This window comes from Plasmodium gallinaceum (genome assembly GCF_900005855.1).
Source record: "Plasmodium gallinaceum strain 8A genome assembly, contig: PGAL8A_v1_10, whole genome shotgun sequence".
Taxonomy (NCBI): domain Eukaryota; phylum Apicomplexa; class Aconoidasida; order Haemosporida; family Plasmodiidae; genus Plasmodium; species Plasmodium gallinaceum.
Window position 1 is genome coordinate 426,940 of NW_021628239.1, and position 14,677 is coordinate 441,616.

A 14,677-nucleotide genomic window follows, 5' to 3' on the forward strand; every position below is an offset into this window, starting at 1 on the left:
TTAAAAAAAAAAAAAAAAAAAAAAAAAAAAAAACATATTTACAAACAATTTCTTTTTTTTTTTTTTAATTTATAACACTATTAAATAATAATTGTAAAGTATCAACATAACTATAGAACTTATTATACATTTATGAAAATACAAATTTATATTGTTAAATATATTTAATAAAAAATATAATAAAAATAGAATAAAATAAATAAATAAAAAAGATGCATAGATATATATATATAAATCAAAAAAAAAAAAAATAAAAATAAAAATAAATGAAAAGGATGCAATTAAAGCATAAAAAATTATATATTTATGTATATAAATTAAAATTGAAAAAAAAAAAAAAAAAAAAGAGAACAAAAAAAAATTAAATTCAGTATATATTTTTACACAAACTTAAAAATAGCCTATATTAATTTATACGTTATAGTATATATATATATATATGTATATTTTTTTTTTTTTTTTTTTGTCATTTTTAATTACACATTTTCTTAAAATAATCTTCCACGTTTTCTTTGATATCAAAATTAGTTTTTTTATATTTCACATATCACCACTGTTACTTATATTAATTTTTTTTTTTTTTTCTTTACTTAAAAAGAAAATTGTAAAAATAATGTTTTAATAATATTATCGTTCACATGATAATTACCTTTCAAAAAAAATTCAAAAGATATTTATGAAGAGCTTTACAATAAAATATACAAAGTTTACAAAATATATATGATGCTTTACTTTTTTCATTTTTCTTTTTATTTCTTATAAGTAATCTCATTAAACATCTTCATAAATTTTTTTTATAAGACCTTTTATTATATTTATTAATAAAATAACGACAAATTACATAAAAAAAAAAATAACTTTTAACATATTCAATTTACATATTTAAAGAAAAAATACATATATCAAAAGTAAATATAAATACATATAATGTGTATATCATATTGTTACAAGTTTATAAACAGTATAATAATATATCTAAAAGTAGAAAGGAATTTAAAAAATTATGTTTATAATTATAAATTTTTTTTATTTTTTTTCATTTGTTAATTTTAAAGTTTTTTTTTTTTTTTATTTTCTCTACACTTTTCCTTTTCCTATTCCTTTTTTTTTTCCTTTTATTTTTTACTTTTTTATTTTTTTTATCTCCTTATATTTATTTATTTTTTTTTTTTTTCTACACCTTTTCTTTTACTTAAAAAAGTAACACAATAAATAATTTTTTGCACTTTTTTCATTCTAAGAGATAGTATAATTTTACAATAATATAATAAGTAAACGACATTTACTATTTTTATGAGTAATGTTTAATCTTTAAATATTCGTAAACTTCTTATTATACTTTTTTTTTTTAAATAATTATAAAAATTAAAAAAAAAATTTAGTTTAAATATGCACATTCTATATGTTAATTACACTTTTTTTTTTTTTTTAAATGTTTCTTCATAAGAATTGAAAAACGTTTTATAATAAAATTTATTCTTTTCTAAAGTCTTCATTTTAAAAAAGTTTATCAACTACAAAAAATAAATATAAATTGAAACAAAGTAATAATACAAAAGTGTCATTTTAAGATAAAATTTTTTATTATTTATAAATTTGATTATATTGAAATATAATAATTTTCTTATTAGAAACATTTAAAAAATAATCTTTTATTTTTTCTTATTTGTTTTCATTATATAAAAAGAAAGTATTTTAAGGAAACAATATACAATTATTTTTATACACCATTTATAATTTATAATTCTTTTTCCTTTTTTTTTTTTTTTTTTTTGCAATAACTTAATCATGCATATTAATATATTCCTTTAAGAACAATTTAGGTTATATGCGTATTTAAATGTATTTTATATCGTTTTTAGATGTTTGAAGAATATATAATAATAATAGATTGTAAACATTTTAAACTTAAAATGTAAAATGTGTGTTTATTTTTTTTTTTTATGTTTTTTTTTAATTTTTATTAATGTTATGGATAAACTTGATAATTAAAAAAAAAAAATAAAATAGTAAGAAGTAGAATACATTTACTTTATACTATTAAGACTATATTAAAACTTTATTTCACAATGATATCTTAAATTTAAAAAATAAAAAATAAAAAATCATTTATGCTACTAATGTTAACTTTTGTCTAACTAATCCATTTTCATGAAAAAATTAAAAAGAACAATTTTGAATGTTGCAACATAATTATAAAGAGTTAATGTCTATTAAGATCGAAACACTATGGATTGTAGATGGGAATAAAAATAAGAATTTATTTTAATACAAAAATTACTGATAGAACAAATTATTAAAAAAAAAAAAAAAAAAAAAAAAAAAATGTTATAGAAAATTACAAAAAATTGTATATTTTGAAATTTATAACATTGAAACAATATATATTATTAATACCTTATTTGTAAAAAAAGTAATAATTAATGTTAGATAAAAATCAATAATTTTCCTAAAATTACATTTTCTTTTTATATTTAAAGTAATATTTAGATGTAAAAGTATAGTATTATTATAACTTTATAAATAATTTATACATTAAAAAAAAAATATATTTTAAAATATATGGAGAAAGTATAGGAATATAAAAATGTTTCTGAAAAAATTTCATGCAAGTTATAAGAGTCTTATAAGAAGAAACTCTTTCATATATATGAAATTAAAGATAGAATAAAATATTAAAAGAAAGATAGAAAACCTAAAAACAAAAAATTAATAAAATGATTGTAAATGAAAAAAATTACTAAAAGAATAACAATGTATATAAATGAAAACATACCAGATAATATAATATATAAATATATTTACTAAAAAAAAATTTTTTTTTTATCTCGATAAATGTATTTCTCTAAAAATTGCATGTATACAAAAAAGTGTAAAAAAGTTAATTCTACAATAAAATCACAGTAGTAAATTTTTTGCTTTTAGGTAAAAACTATTAGAAGTATTATTTATAACGTACTTATATATTTGAATTATTTAATATTTGAATTTTATAATAAAAAATAAGGTAGAATAAGTAATATGTAAAAAAATTTTATGAAAAATTTAATAAATAAAATATATTAATATGAATAAAAATAAATTGTAAATATCCTAACTATTTTAATAAAATAAAAAATAATTTCAACATTATTAGTTTCATATAAAGAATTAATTTAGTTATATATTTTATATTCATATATTTTACCTTTTTGATGTTAAGTAGAAAAAATATTTATAATTTACTTTGTTTATAAATATATAAATTTGTTTTTCTTTTTATAATTATACAATTTAAAATATTACTAGAATAAGTTTAAGAGAATTTATATAAAAAATTTCTAAATATGAAAGATTTATAAATATATATTGCAAATTCAAAAAAATTTTTTTTTAAAGATTTATGCATTTTTGTTTTTTATTTAATTTGTTTAAATACTGAAGATTTATCATTTTAATTTTTTATGTAATTAATTTTGTTTATTTATGTAACATATACCTATTGATAGAAGCATTTTTAATTATAAATTCATTTTGTTAATTATAAATGGTTTTTATATATCTTCCTTATAATTTTTAGTATATTCGTACTTTTATTTTTTTTTTTTTTTTTTTATCCAAAATAACTATAATTTTATAACAATCTTATTAAAAATGTAATTAAAATTCTTTTAAAATAAAAAAAAAAAATAAATAAGTAGAAAATGTTAATTCAAGATATATATTTACCTATTTTCAAATTTATTACATTAAAAATGTATTAATATAATTAGTAAATAATTTTATTACAATTTTGTCTAACTTTATATAAAAAATGCAAGGCATATTTACGTAACTTTTTATATAAAATTAATAAAATAAAAATAATAAATAAAAGATGTATTCATAACATAAAAAGAAAAAATATAGCAACATCGTTAAATTTTCTAACATTTTTATAAGAAAATTTCCATATATTTAAAATATTTAGTAATTTACTTTAATTCATTCTTTTAAAATAAATAATATAATTAAATTAATATTTTTACTTACTATTTTTAACAGAAATAATTTTTTTTTTTTTTTGATTAATTTTATAAATTAATACATAAAGACATGCACAATTGCACACATTATTTAAAGGAACAATCTCAAATGTAAAAGAAAAAAAAAATTCATAAAAAAGGATTTTAAAATAATTTAGTTTATATCTAATAATTTATAAATTTATAATTTTGAAATTATCAAAAGAAGATAAAAAGATTCGTTCTATTTATATAAGGTAAAATATAGATAACATCGTTTTCTAAAAATCAAAATTCTATCATTGTTATAGAACGTGTGTATCAAATAAAATTAGAAGCAAATAAAAAGTAAAGAAGAGATTTAGAAAAAACTAATTTGTTTTCTAAATCTACAAAAAAAAAAAATAAAATAAAATATTTACAACCTAGAAAAAATTAAAAAAAAAAAAAAAATTTTAGATATAACCTTTTAAAATATTGAATTAAAAATAACTATGTGGATAATTACGAATTTTATTTCATTTTCTTCTATAAAATAAATACTCTAATGAGTGAGGTATAATAAAATAATGCAATAAAAATAAGTCCTACAATTTTTTTTTTTTTTTTTTTTTTTTTTTTTTAAAAAAAAATATATATATATATATATATATATGTGTATATGGAATGAAAGAAAATTATAACTCTGTAGATTTTATGAATATAAAAATTTCTAAATGTTTGATTTAATACGCACATTATACACACATATGATCTCTTACTATATATAATTTGTTTATTTGTGTATTTATTTCTTATATTGTTTGAATTCCATTTAAAAAAAAAAAAAAAATATATACATATATATATATATACATATAAAGAAGTATATGTAATATATATATAAGGGCATTAATAGAAAAATTGAAATAATTTTTTAAAATAGTAATTTCTATAAATTTCCATATTATAGAAATTTAAAAAAATGAAAAAACATAGCACGTTGATTGATTTATAGAACAAAAAAATACAATTATGCAAATAAAAACAAAGTTTAATAAAATATTAAAAAAAAATTCAGATAAATTTTATAATTGTATAAATATTGATAATGATTTAATACAAAATATACATAATATATATAAGAAAAAATGTGAAATGGATAGAGAAACCTTGAATTTATCATATTTAAACGAATTGTGTGATATAAATTCGTCTAATTTAAATAAAATGTGTGATATAAATGATATTTGCGTCTCATTAAAATTAAAATTAAAAATAAAAAATAATAATGAGTTAGATAATAAGAATTATTCCATTTATTTTGATATTAATCCAGGGGGGATTATGTCTAAAAATCAAAAAAAAATTTATTATCAATATAAGCATACTACTGAAAAAAATGACGAATATTTTGAAAATTTTCCAAGAGAGGAGAAAATGAAATATGTAATATGCATAAACAAATATATATATATATATATGAATATCTTTTTTTTTTTATAAATAATTATATTTTTAATGATAATGAGCAATTATTGAATTTATCTTAATTTTTTTTTTTTTTTTTTTTTTTTGATAGTTTTCATCTTTATCTTACAAATTAGCTGGAAAAATAATTCAATATAAGCAATCAAAATATAAGTTAGTAAATCTTCTTCAATCAGCTATTTATGGTAGTGTATACTTATCTGAAGTAATTGAAGATTCAGATAAAAATTTAGTTAATTGTCAGAAAGCTATAAAAATATTATCAAAGCATCTTATTGAAATGACAAAAGATAAAGTCCAAGAAGATCCGTTATCTGAGTATTATTATAGGGATACTATGAGTGGTCATAGTAATATATTAAGTTGTGATCATATTTTTGATGATAATAGCTATATATATATGGTTATGCCTTTTGCTTTACATGGAGATTTATTTGAAGTTATGAAAAATAGAAATAGAGCTTTTTCAGAAGAAGAAGGAAGATACTTATTTTATCAAATATTATTAGCAATTAAGTTTCTTCATTCAAAAAAAATGGCTTTAAGAGATATATCTTTGGAGAATGTACTTTTATTTGAAAATGAAAAAAATGGTTTAATATATCCAGTTTTAAATGATCCTGGTCAGGCAATATATTTCAATGTTAATAATAAAAATGAAGTTATATTAGAAGAATATAAAAAAATTTTTGGTAAAATTTTCAGACCACCTGAAATATATGAAAAATGCAAATATGATCCTACAAAAGTTGATATTTTTTGTGCTGGTTATATTTTATATTTTTGTTTAACTAAGCATGAATTATTTAGATGTGCTTTAAATAAAGATATTTACTGGAATTTATTAAAAAATAAAAAATATGAAGAATTATTAAAAGATAAAAAAGGATTACATCTCTCTGAAGAAGTTCTCGATCTTATATTTCATTGTTTAGAACCAAATTTTAAAAAAAGATATAATATTAATGAAGCTTTAAATCACTCATGGTTTAAAGGAAAATTTTTTCCTATATATAATTTTAATTTGTATTTAAATGATGACATGTCTTATAAATATAATAGTAGTGATTTGTTCAAATTATCATTAGAAATTCAAGAATATGCAAAAAAAAATAATATGAAAATTGACGAAAATTCTACTATTCAATTTTTTATATATGAACATATTTTTATATCACCTAATAAAAATATGGAAAAACAAAACAAATACATCAATTCTTTAAAATATTCACATATTAATAATAAAAGGGAAAATGGTGAAGATAATAATTCTGAAAGCATTTTAACTTCTAATAATAATAATAATAGAAGTAATAAAACTACTGTAATTAGTATTAATAATAATAGATGTTCTATGATCACAACCAACAAGAGCGAAGATACCCTTTATATTAATAATCATATAAACAATGATTTCATCACAAATAACAGTGACAATAATAATGATGATTATGTTGTTCATATTAATAATAATGACATTCATTATAAAAAATTATATAAAAACAACATGGATCTTAATCAAACGTCAAAAATTAAAATTTTAAACAATCACAAAAAAAATATATATAAATTAATTGAATTAAAAAAAAAAAAAAAAAAGCTGTTTTCTTCTTCAAAAAGTATCAATTTTTCAAACAAAAATTGTAGTTGTAATAAAGAAAGTGTAAGAATTTCACAAAAATCAGAAGAAAATATTTTAACTAGAAAAAAAAGAAATATATTTATTACACCAAGAAAAAATTATGAAAATACCACTTTAAGCTTACTTTTAGAAAATCAATTAAAAAGAAAAAACCAATTAAATAAAAATGTGAAAAGTGAGAAAAATATTATATCATTAGTAAAACAACATTTTAAGGAAAATATAAACACAACAAACAATTACGACAACACTAAATATAACGATAAATATAATACAAATAAGTACACATTGTTAAATGAACTTAAAGAAACAAAAAAAAATCCTTCAAAAGATACTAATCAGGAAATTTTTTTAAATAAAAGAAATATGGTAAAAAAAAAGAATGAATTATTTGAAGAAAATCAAAAATATAATATAATACATAATTATAAAAATACAAAAAAGAATAATAATTTTGATAATACTTCATATAGAGATGAAATAAATAACAGTGAAACAGAAGATAACACATATATTAAAAGTGTTAGTCATGCTAAAAATAATGACAAAAATAATATTTTATCAAATATTCAAAATGAAATCATAAAGTATGATCCTTTTGAATTACACAAAAAGAAATTTGTACAAATGAATGACACTAGTAAAAACATAGTAAAAGAAAATAAATTATCCAAATTGTTAAATGACAATATTTTTAATAACCAAAAAAAAAAAGATACGAAATATTTCAGTTTCCTTTTAAATGGAGAAAAATATATTAAAAATATATTAAGTAGTAAAATTATTTCATCTCCTAACGATAAGAATTCAAAGGAAGAAACACATAACAATATTTTTGATACTAACAATATAAAGGAAATAGAAACATTTAACTATGAAAATAATAATTATTTAGAAAAAATAACTAAAAATGATAATTTAAATATCTCTTTTAAACAAAACAATAGGGAAATATATAATGAGGTATTATATGAAGGAAAAGAAAATGAATTAAATGAAAAAAAAAAATCAAAAATTAATAATCTCATGTTACATAATAAAAATCCTATAGATAACATAATTCTTCATAATACATTATCTGAAAAAGTTGATAACAAAAAAGAAGAGAATAAAATTTCAAAAAATGATGATTTAAATAATTATAGCTTACATTATCTAGAAACAAAAAACAAATTCAAGCATTCCATGTTAATAAATAACAAAATAAATTCATGTAAAGAATCAATTATTTTAGAAGAAAAAAAAAAAGAAAAAGAAGATAATAAACTATTTTTTCAAGAATTAAAGATTAAAAATAAAAATATGGATTTAAAGAATTCAGACAGTCTTATTGATGAAAAAAATTCTTATATAATAACTAAAGATGATATAGATTTGTTAGGAGAAGTTGAGACTAATTCATGTACAAAAAAAAGTTCTATAGAACATATATTAAAAAACAAATTTTTAGATACTTCAAAAAATATGATAATTGAATCAAAAAAAAAATCTCAAGTTGAGTTAAAAGAAAAAAAATTAAGTAAAAATTCCCATAGTAAATTAGAAAATTCTAGATATAAATCAAAAGATAATTTAGAAAATGAAGAAATTAAATCAAATGATGATTTAGAATATGAAGAAATTAAATCAAAAGATAATTTAGAAAATGAAGAAATTAAATCAAATGATGATTTAGAATATGAAGAAATTAAATCAAAAGATAATTTAGAATATGAAGAAATTAAATCAAAAGATAATTTAGAATATGAAGAAATTAAATCAAAAGATTATTTAGATTTTGAATTAGAAAATGAATTAGAATTTGAATTTGAAAATGAATTAGAAAATGAATTAGAAAATGTAATAAAAAATGAAGAAAATAACTTAGAATGTGAATCAGAAACTGATTTTAATGGAGAATTAAATAATCTAATAAATGAATTAAATGATAAATTAATTGATGAAATAGAAAATAGTTATAATCAACAGGAAACTGAATCAAAAGAGACACTTGAAAATAAATTAAAAGACGAACATAAAAAAATATTAGAAAATGAATTAAAAAAAAAACCAAAGGATGAGTTACAAAATGACTCATTAAATGTAATGAAAAATGGATTAGGTTTCTCATTTAAAAATTCCATTTCTGATAAATATGATAAAATGTTAATACATAAAGAAAAACTGTATATAGATAAAAAAAAGTTAAATATGATAAATGATGATGATTTTTTCTTCAGTAAATCAAGAAATAAATTATGTACTATGAGTAATGAAAAGAAAAGAAATTTATCATCCAAAATACAAATAAAAGCAAAATCTATTAATAAAACTAAAAGAGGAAACTATTCCTTTAATTCAGATAGAAAAAATAAAATTGTAACATCTGACAAATTCCTTTTCAATACCAAAAAGTATATCTATAATAACAATTTGAAGAATGATAATTATGAAAACATTTCTACCAAAGTCATTCCAAAAAAAAACTATTCTTCTCTTATTAATTTAAATAAATTAGAATCAGATAATTATAATAAAAGAAATGAAAATAATGTTAACGAAATGCCTATTATTATTAATGAATACAAAAATAAGAAAAGTTACCAAAAAATCAAATTACAAACAAATGAAATTAATAAAAAAAACATTTTAGGACGTCATACTATATCTGAATCGCCATTAATATGTATAAATAAAAAAAACAATAATATTACAAATGAATTAGAATCAATTAATAGAACAAATAAAATTATAGATAACATAAAAGGAGATAAGATGTCTTTAATACATAATTTTAGAAATACTGTTGGAGTTTCACATCTTATAAAAAAAGGAGATATTAGTAAAATAAAAGATTTAAAAATACCACAAAATCCTAGTATTCATTTAATCAAAGAAAATTATAATAAAAAGGGATTTTTGAAAGATAATATATTAAAAGATAATACAAAAAATAGAAGAAGCATTTTAAATATATCAAACAAAACTAACTTAAAAAACGTAAATTTGAAAATTAAAAAAAATAAAAGTGTTATTAACAAAATTCTTGTTGAAGAGAAGACATCAAATTGTAAGGAAAAACTAAATTTAGAAAATAATAAAAATATATCAAATAAAAAAAATATTGAACAAATATGTAAAAAAAACTTTAACGTTGATATAAATCTTAAGTCTATAAAAAAAAGAAAAAGAATTATAGAAATACAACAAGCTAAAATTTCTAATGAATTATTAGATTTTCCTCTTGAAGAAATTAAAGAGTCAAATTTTGAAAAGTTAAAAAGTTCAAAAAATAGATATTCAGTGAATGGAGATAATAAATTAACTAGAGAAGATTTAGACAAAAATAATAATGAAAACATTAAAAATAAAATTACTATTAATTTAAATGATAATACTAATAAGATGAATGATGGAAAAAATGTTAATGTAAATGAATTTAATGATATAAGTAGTTACGATTGCGATATAATAATGAATAATAAAAATAAAAATGAGACTTTTCATGAAAAAAAAATTCTCAATTTTGAAAGTAGGAATAATATAAATGAAATGAATAATATTAAAGAAAATAATTTAAAGTATTCTGATAAGTGGGATTTTTCAAAATATACAAAAAAAGGTATTCAATCAAATAAAGCAAATTACAAAACCTCAAAAGTTTTATTAAAACCTATAAAAAACAGGCAAACAATAGTTTACCCAAATATTACACCTAATAATGCTACGAAAAAAGATCCTCTGTTAATAAAGAGAAATTCTAATGTTCATTATGAATCAACACATAAAATTAAAAATATAAAAAAAGTAATAGATGAAAAAACAAAAAATGATAATAAATTAAACTTGAGTAATAAATCGATATTAGAAAATTTTTTGAATGAAATGAATGAAATTTTTGAAAAGAAGAATAAAGAAAAGAAATTGAACCCTATAAACGATAATAAAGATATAAAAAATAAAAAAGAAAATAACAAAATTATAGAAATTCAAAAAATAATAGAAATTTCTCATTTGAGAAAAACTGATACTTCAATGAATATTAAAAACTCATCAAATAAAAAAGGTAAAATTAATAGAACTACTCAAATGTTAAATCAAATATACCTAAAAAAAAATGAAAACAATAAATCCAAAAGTTCTTTACTTAAAAATGGTATAAAAAATAAAGAAGATAAAATAAAAAAGAATATTTCATTGGGAGAAACATCTAATTTACTTCAAACCAAAATAGAAAACAAGAAAAGTAATTTAGAATTATTTGATAAAAATTTTAATGATTTAAAAAAAAGAAAAACATATACAACTTATTTTAAAAAGGATATAAAGAATAGAATAAATAATACAGAAAAGAGAATAAATTCAGACTATAATAAAACAAAGGAAGAAATTATTAATGAAAATGAAAAAAAAAATAACAATTTTAATAAAAAAAAAGAAGAAAATGCCTCTTCTAATTTTGAGGAAAAAAATTTTTTTTTGAAAAATACCGTTGAAATAGATAAAGATGCTATCAATGAAAAAAATAATTTAGAAAATTTCTCTGATTTTTTAAATGAGACTACAAGTAAAAAAGAAAACTTTTTAAATCATTTCAATAATTCTATTAATGGACATAGTGGTGATCATATTGAAAGGAATGAAATTAATAAAAATGATAATAATAATAATAATATTTATTACAAAAATAATGAAAATAATATTGTAAATAACAATAAAAACTATGAAATATGTAGTATCAAAAATGATGAAGTTAATAAAAATGACAAAGAGAATAATACCCAGAATAACGAAATCAACAAAAATAAAAAAAATAGCATTAGTAATATCATTTCTAATGGTAATTATAACTTTTATGCAAACAAAAAAAATTTGCAAGGAGATTATAAAGTTTATAATGATAGTGATGATTTAAAAGTTAAAAATAAAAGTAAACATATAAAATTACTATCTCAATCAAAGGTTGAAATAAACAACTCTTTGTATGAATATCTTTCTGTTAAAGAAAAAAATAAAATTATTAAAGGACGAAACACTTTTAATATTTCTTCAACAGAATTAAATAAAAATAATATGTCAACTTACTTTAAAAATGATAAAATTAATTTTAATTATGTAAACACTAATAATTCTAGTGAAAATCCATATTATAATCATTTAAAAGAATTAAAAAGTTTTAATAATAACTTAAAAAAAAATTTATATTTAAATAAATTAAAAGTATCAAATCAAAATAAATTATCTAAATTGAAAAGCTTTTTAAATTATAATAAAATAGAAAATAATAAAATATTTTTAAATAATATGCAAACAAATTTTATGAAAAATAATAATGAAAATGATAAATTATTAGTGAAACCTAATTTATTTTTATTAAATGATAAAACAAACTATAACAAATTAGGAAATATAATTAACAAAATATCTGATACAGGAAAATTACAGCACAAAATTAAGACAAGAGAATATTCAGAAAATTTGACTCCTTTAAATATTAGCAATTTAAAAAATTACAATACCAATGATATATATGAAAATAAAGATAATAAAAATAATAGTATAAATAATTATTTAATAAAAATAGAAGAAAAAAAAAATCATAATAATAATAATAATAATGGTAGAATTAACAATAATATTTATAATAGAAATAGTGAACTATATTTAAGGAATGGAATTAATTTAAATGTAGAAAATTTTATTTTCAATAAAAATAGAAAAACTTCTAAATCAGTTAAAATAGATAAATCATATTTTAATTTAATCAATAAAAATGTATCTTGTGTTAAAGATATTAATAACAAACATATTCATCAATATTTAAAAAATAAATTACAAAATAATGATACCTCAAATGAACAATTTCAAATAAACAATAAGACAAACAGTATATCCAAAAACAATGAAATTATATTGGAGAAAAATTCTAAAGATATCCATTCTAATAATATTTATCTAAAATCTAATACAAATAATGCAAAGGTAAAACCTCTATTATATAAAAGCTTAAAAAAAGAAGATTTACCATATTCACAAAGTACTATAAATAAAGTTAATAGTTGCATGAATTTTAAAGAAACAAAAAATGATATTGTATCTGAAAATCAGAAACAAACAAATATACAGCATATTTTTAATGAAGAAAATAAAAAATATAATAATTACATAAATAATACAATAAATTTAAATCCCACAAGATTATCCTTAAATTTAAATAAAATTCCTTATATGAATAATCAAGTTGAATCTAGTAAAAATAACTTTTTTACAGGATTTCAAGAAAAAAAAAATATAAAAATCAGCCAAAATAGAAAAAAACAAATTGTCGTTGATTTAAATAACAAAATAAACGTATGTGAAAATGTAAAAAGGAATATCAATGAAGATGAAAATAAAGAAGTTCATATTAAAAATAAATATAATGAAATGATTAATATAAAAAAGAATGAAATTAAAACAGAAAATATTAATACTTACAATAATGATTTATTATATAAAAATAAACCGCTTTATATAGATAAAAAAAATGAAGATTTATTATCAAAAAGTGTAAGATTAATTAATAATTTACAGATTAAAAAGGAAAATAAAAAAAACGATAATATATATTACCATTCACAAAATAAAAATGATATTAATAAAATAGATATAAATAAAAAATATAATAATAAAAATAATGAAGATAATATAGAAAGTAAATCAAATTTATTACAAAATGGAAACGATAGGAAGAATAATACAATTGTCAATATTAAGCAACCATTTTATTTAAATAAAATATTAAATATTAAAGAATATATGCGCAATAGTGTTTTATATCATACATCTAATAAAAATAGTTGTATAAATCAAAAAGAAAATTGTCAAAAAATTTCAAATAAAAATAATAATTTCGTAAATTTATTGAATAATCATATTTTATCTTCTAAACTCTCTAGTATTTTATTTAGTAAAAATAATGATAACATTAACAAAACCACATAAAATAGCAACATACAAAATAATAAATGCAAAATAATATTAATTTAAAATAAGGAATGTTTTTACTAAAAATATTTTATTATAAACGAAAATAATTTTTTTTTATATATATATTTTTGATTACAAATTATCTACTATATGTGAAAAAAAAAAAAAAAAAAAATTCTATTTTTTTTTTTTTTTCTTTTTTTTTTTTTTTTTTAATGACTCTAAATTTTTCTTATGTTTAATGAAACCAAAAAATTATATAGATATATATATTCAATTATTTATCAAGAATATATAATTTATTATTCAAATTTGTTTTTTTATCTATTATTTTTATATTTTGTAATTCTAAATTCATATGGCTACAGATTTCATCTAATTAATATATATATGTTTAAAATAAAAAAAAAAAAAAAAATATTTCATAATTTTTTTATTTTCAAAATATATGATTATATATAAATATATATATATATATATGTATATATATATGTAGACATATATATAATATTTTTATTAATATAAAAAACAATGTATATATATTTTATTTTTTTTTAATAATTTTTGTATTTTATTGTTGTTAGAATATATGTTTTTTTTTTTTTTTTTTTTTTTTTTTTTTTTTTTTTTTAAA

The 14,677-nt window shown here is 16.5% G+C and overlaps 1 protein-coding gene across 1 annotated transcript; it reads left to right on the forward strand.

Moving 5' to 3' along the window:
• Nucleotides 1-4,997: 4,997 nt before the first annotated feature.
• On the forward strand, nucleotides 4,998-14,058 carry PGAL8A_00010700 (protein kinase, putative; the record flags this gene model as incomplete). Its single annotated transcript, XM_028671505.1, has 2 exons — nucleotides 4,998-5,411; nucleotides 5,545-14,058. 2 exons carry the CDS (start codon nucleotides 4,998-5,000, stop codon nucleotides 14,056-14,058), a joined length of 8,928 nt encoding a protein of 2,975 aa, XP_028528151.1.
• Nucleotides 14,059-14,677: the final 619 nt, after the last annotated feature.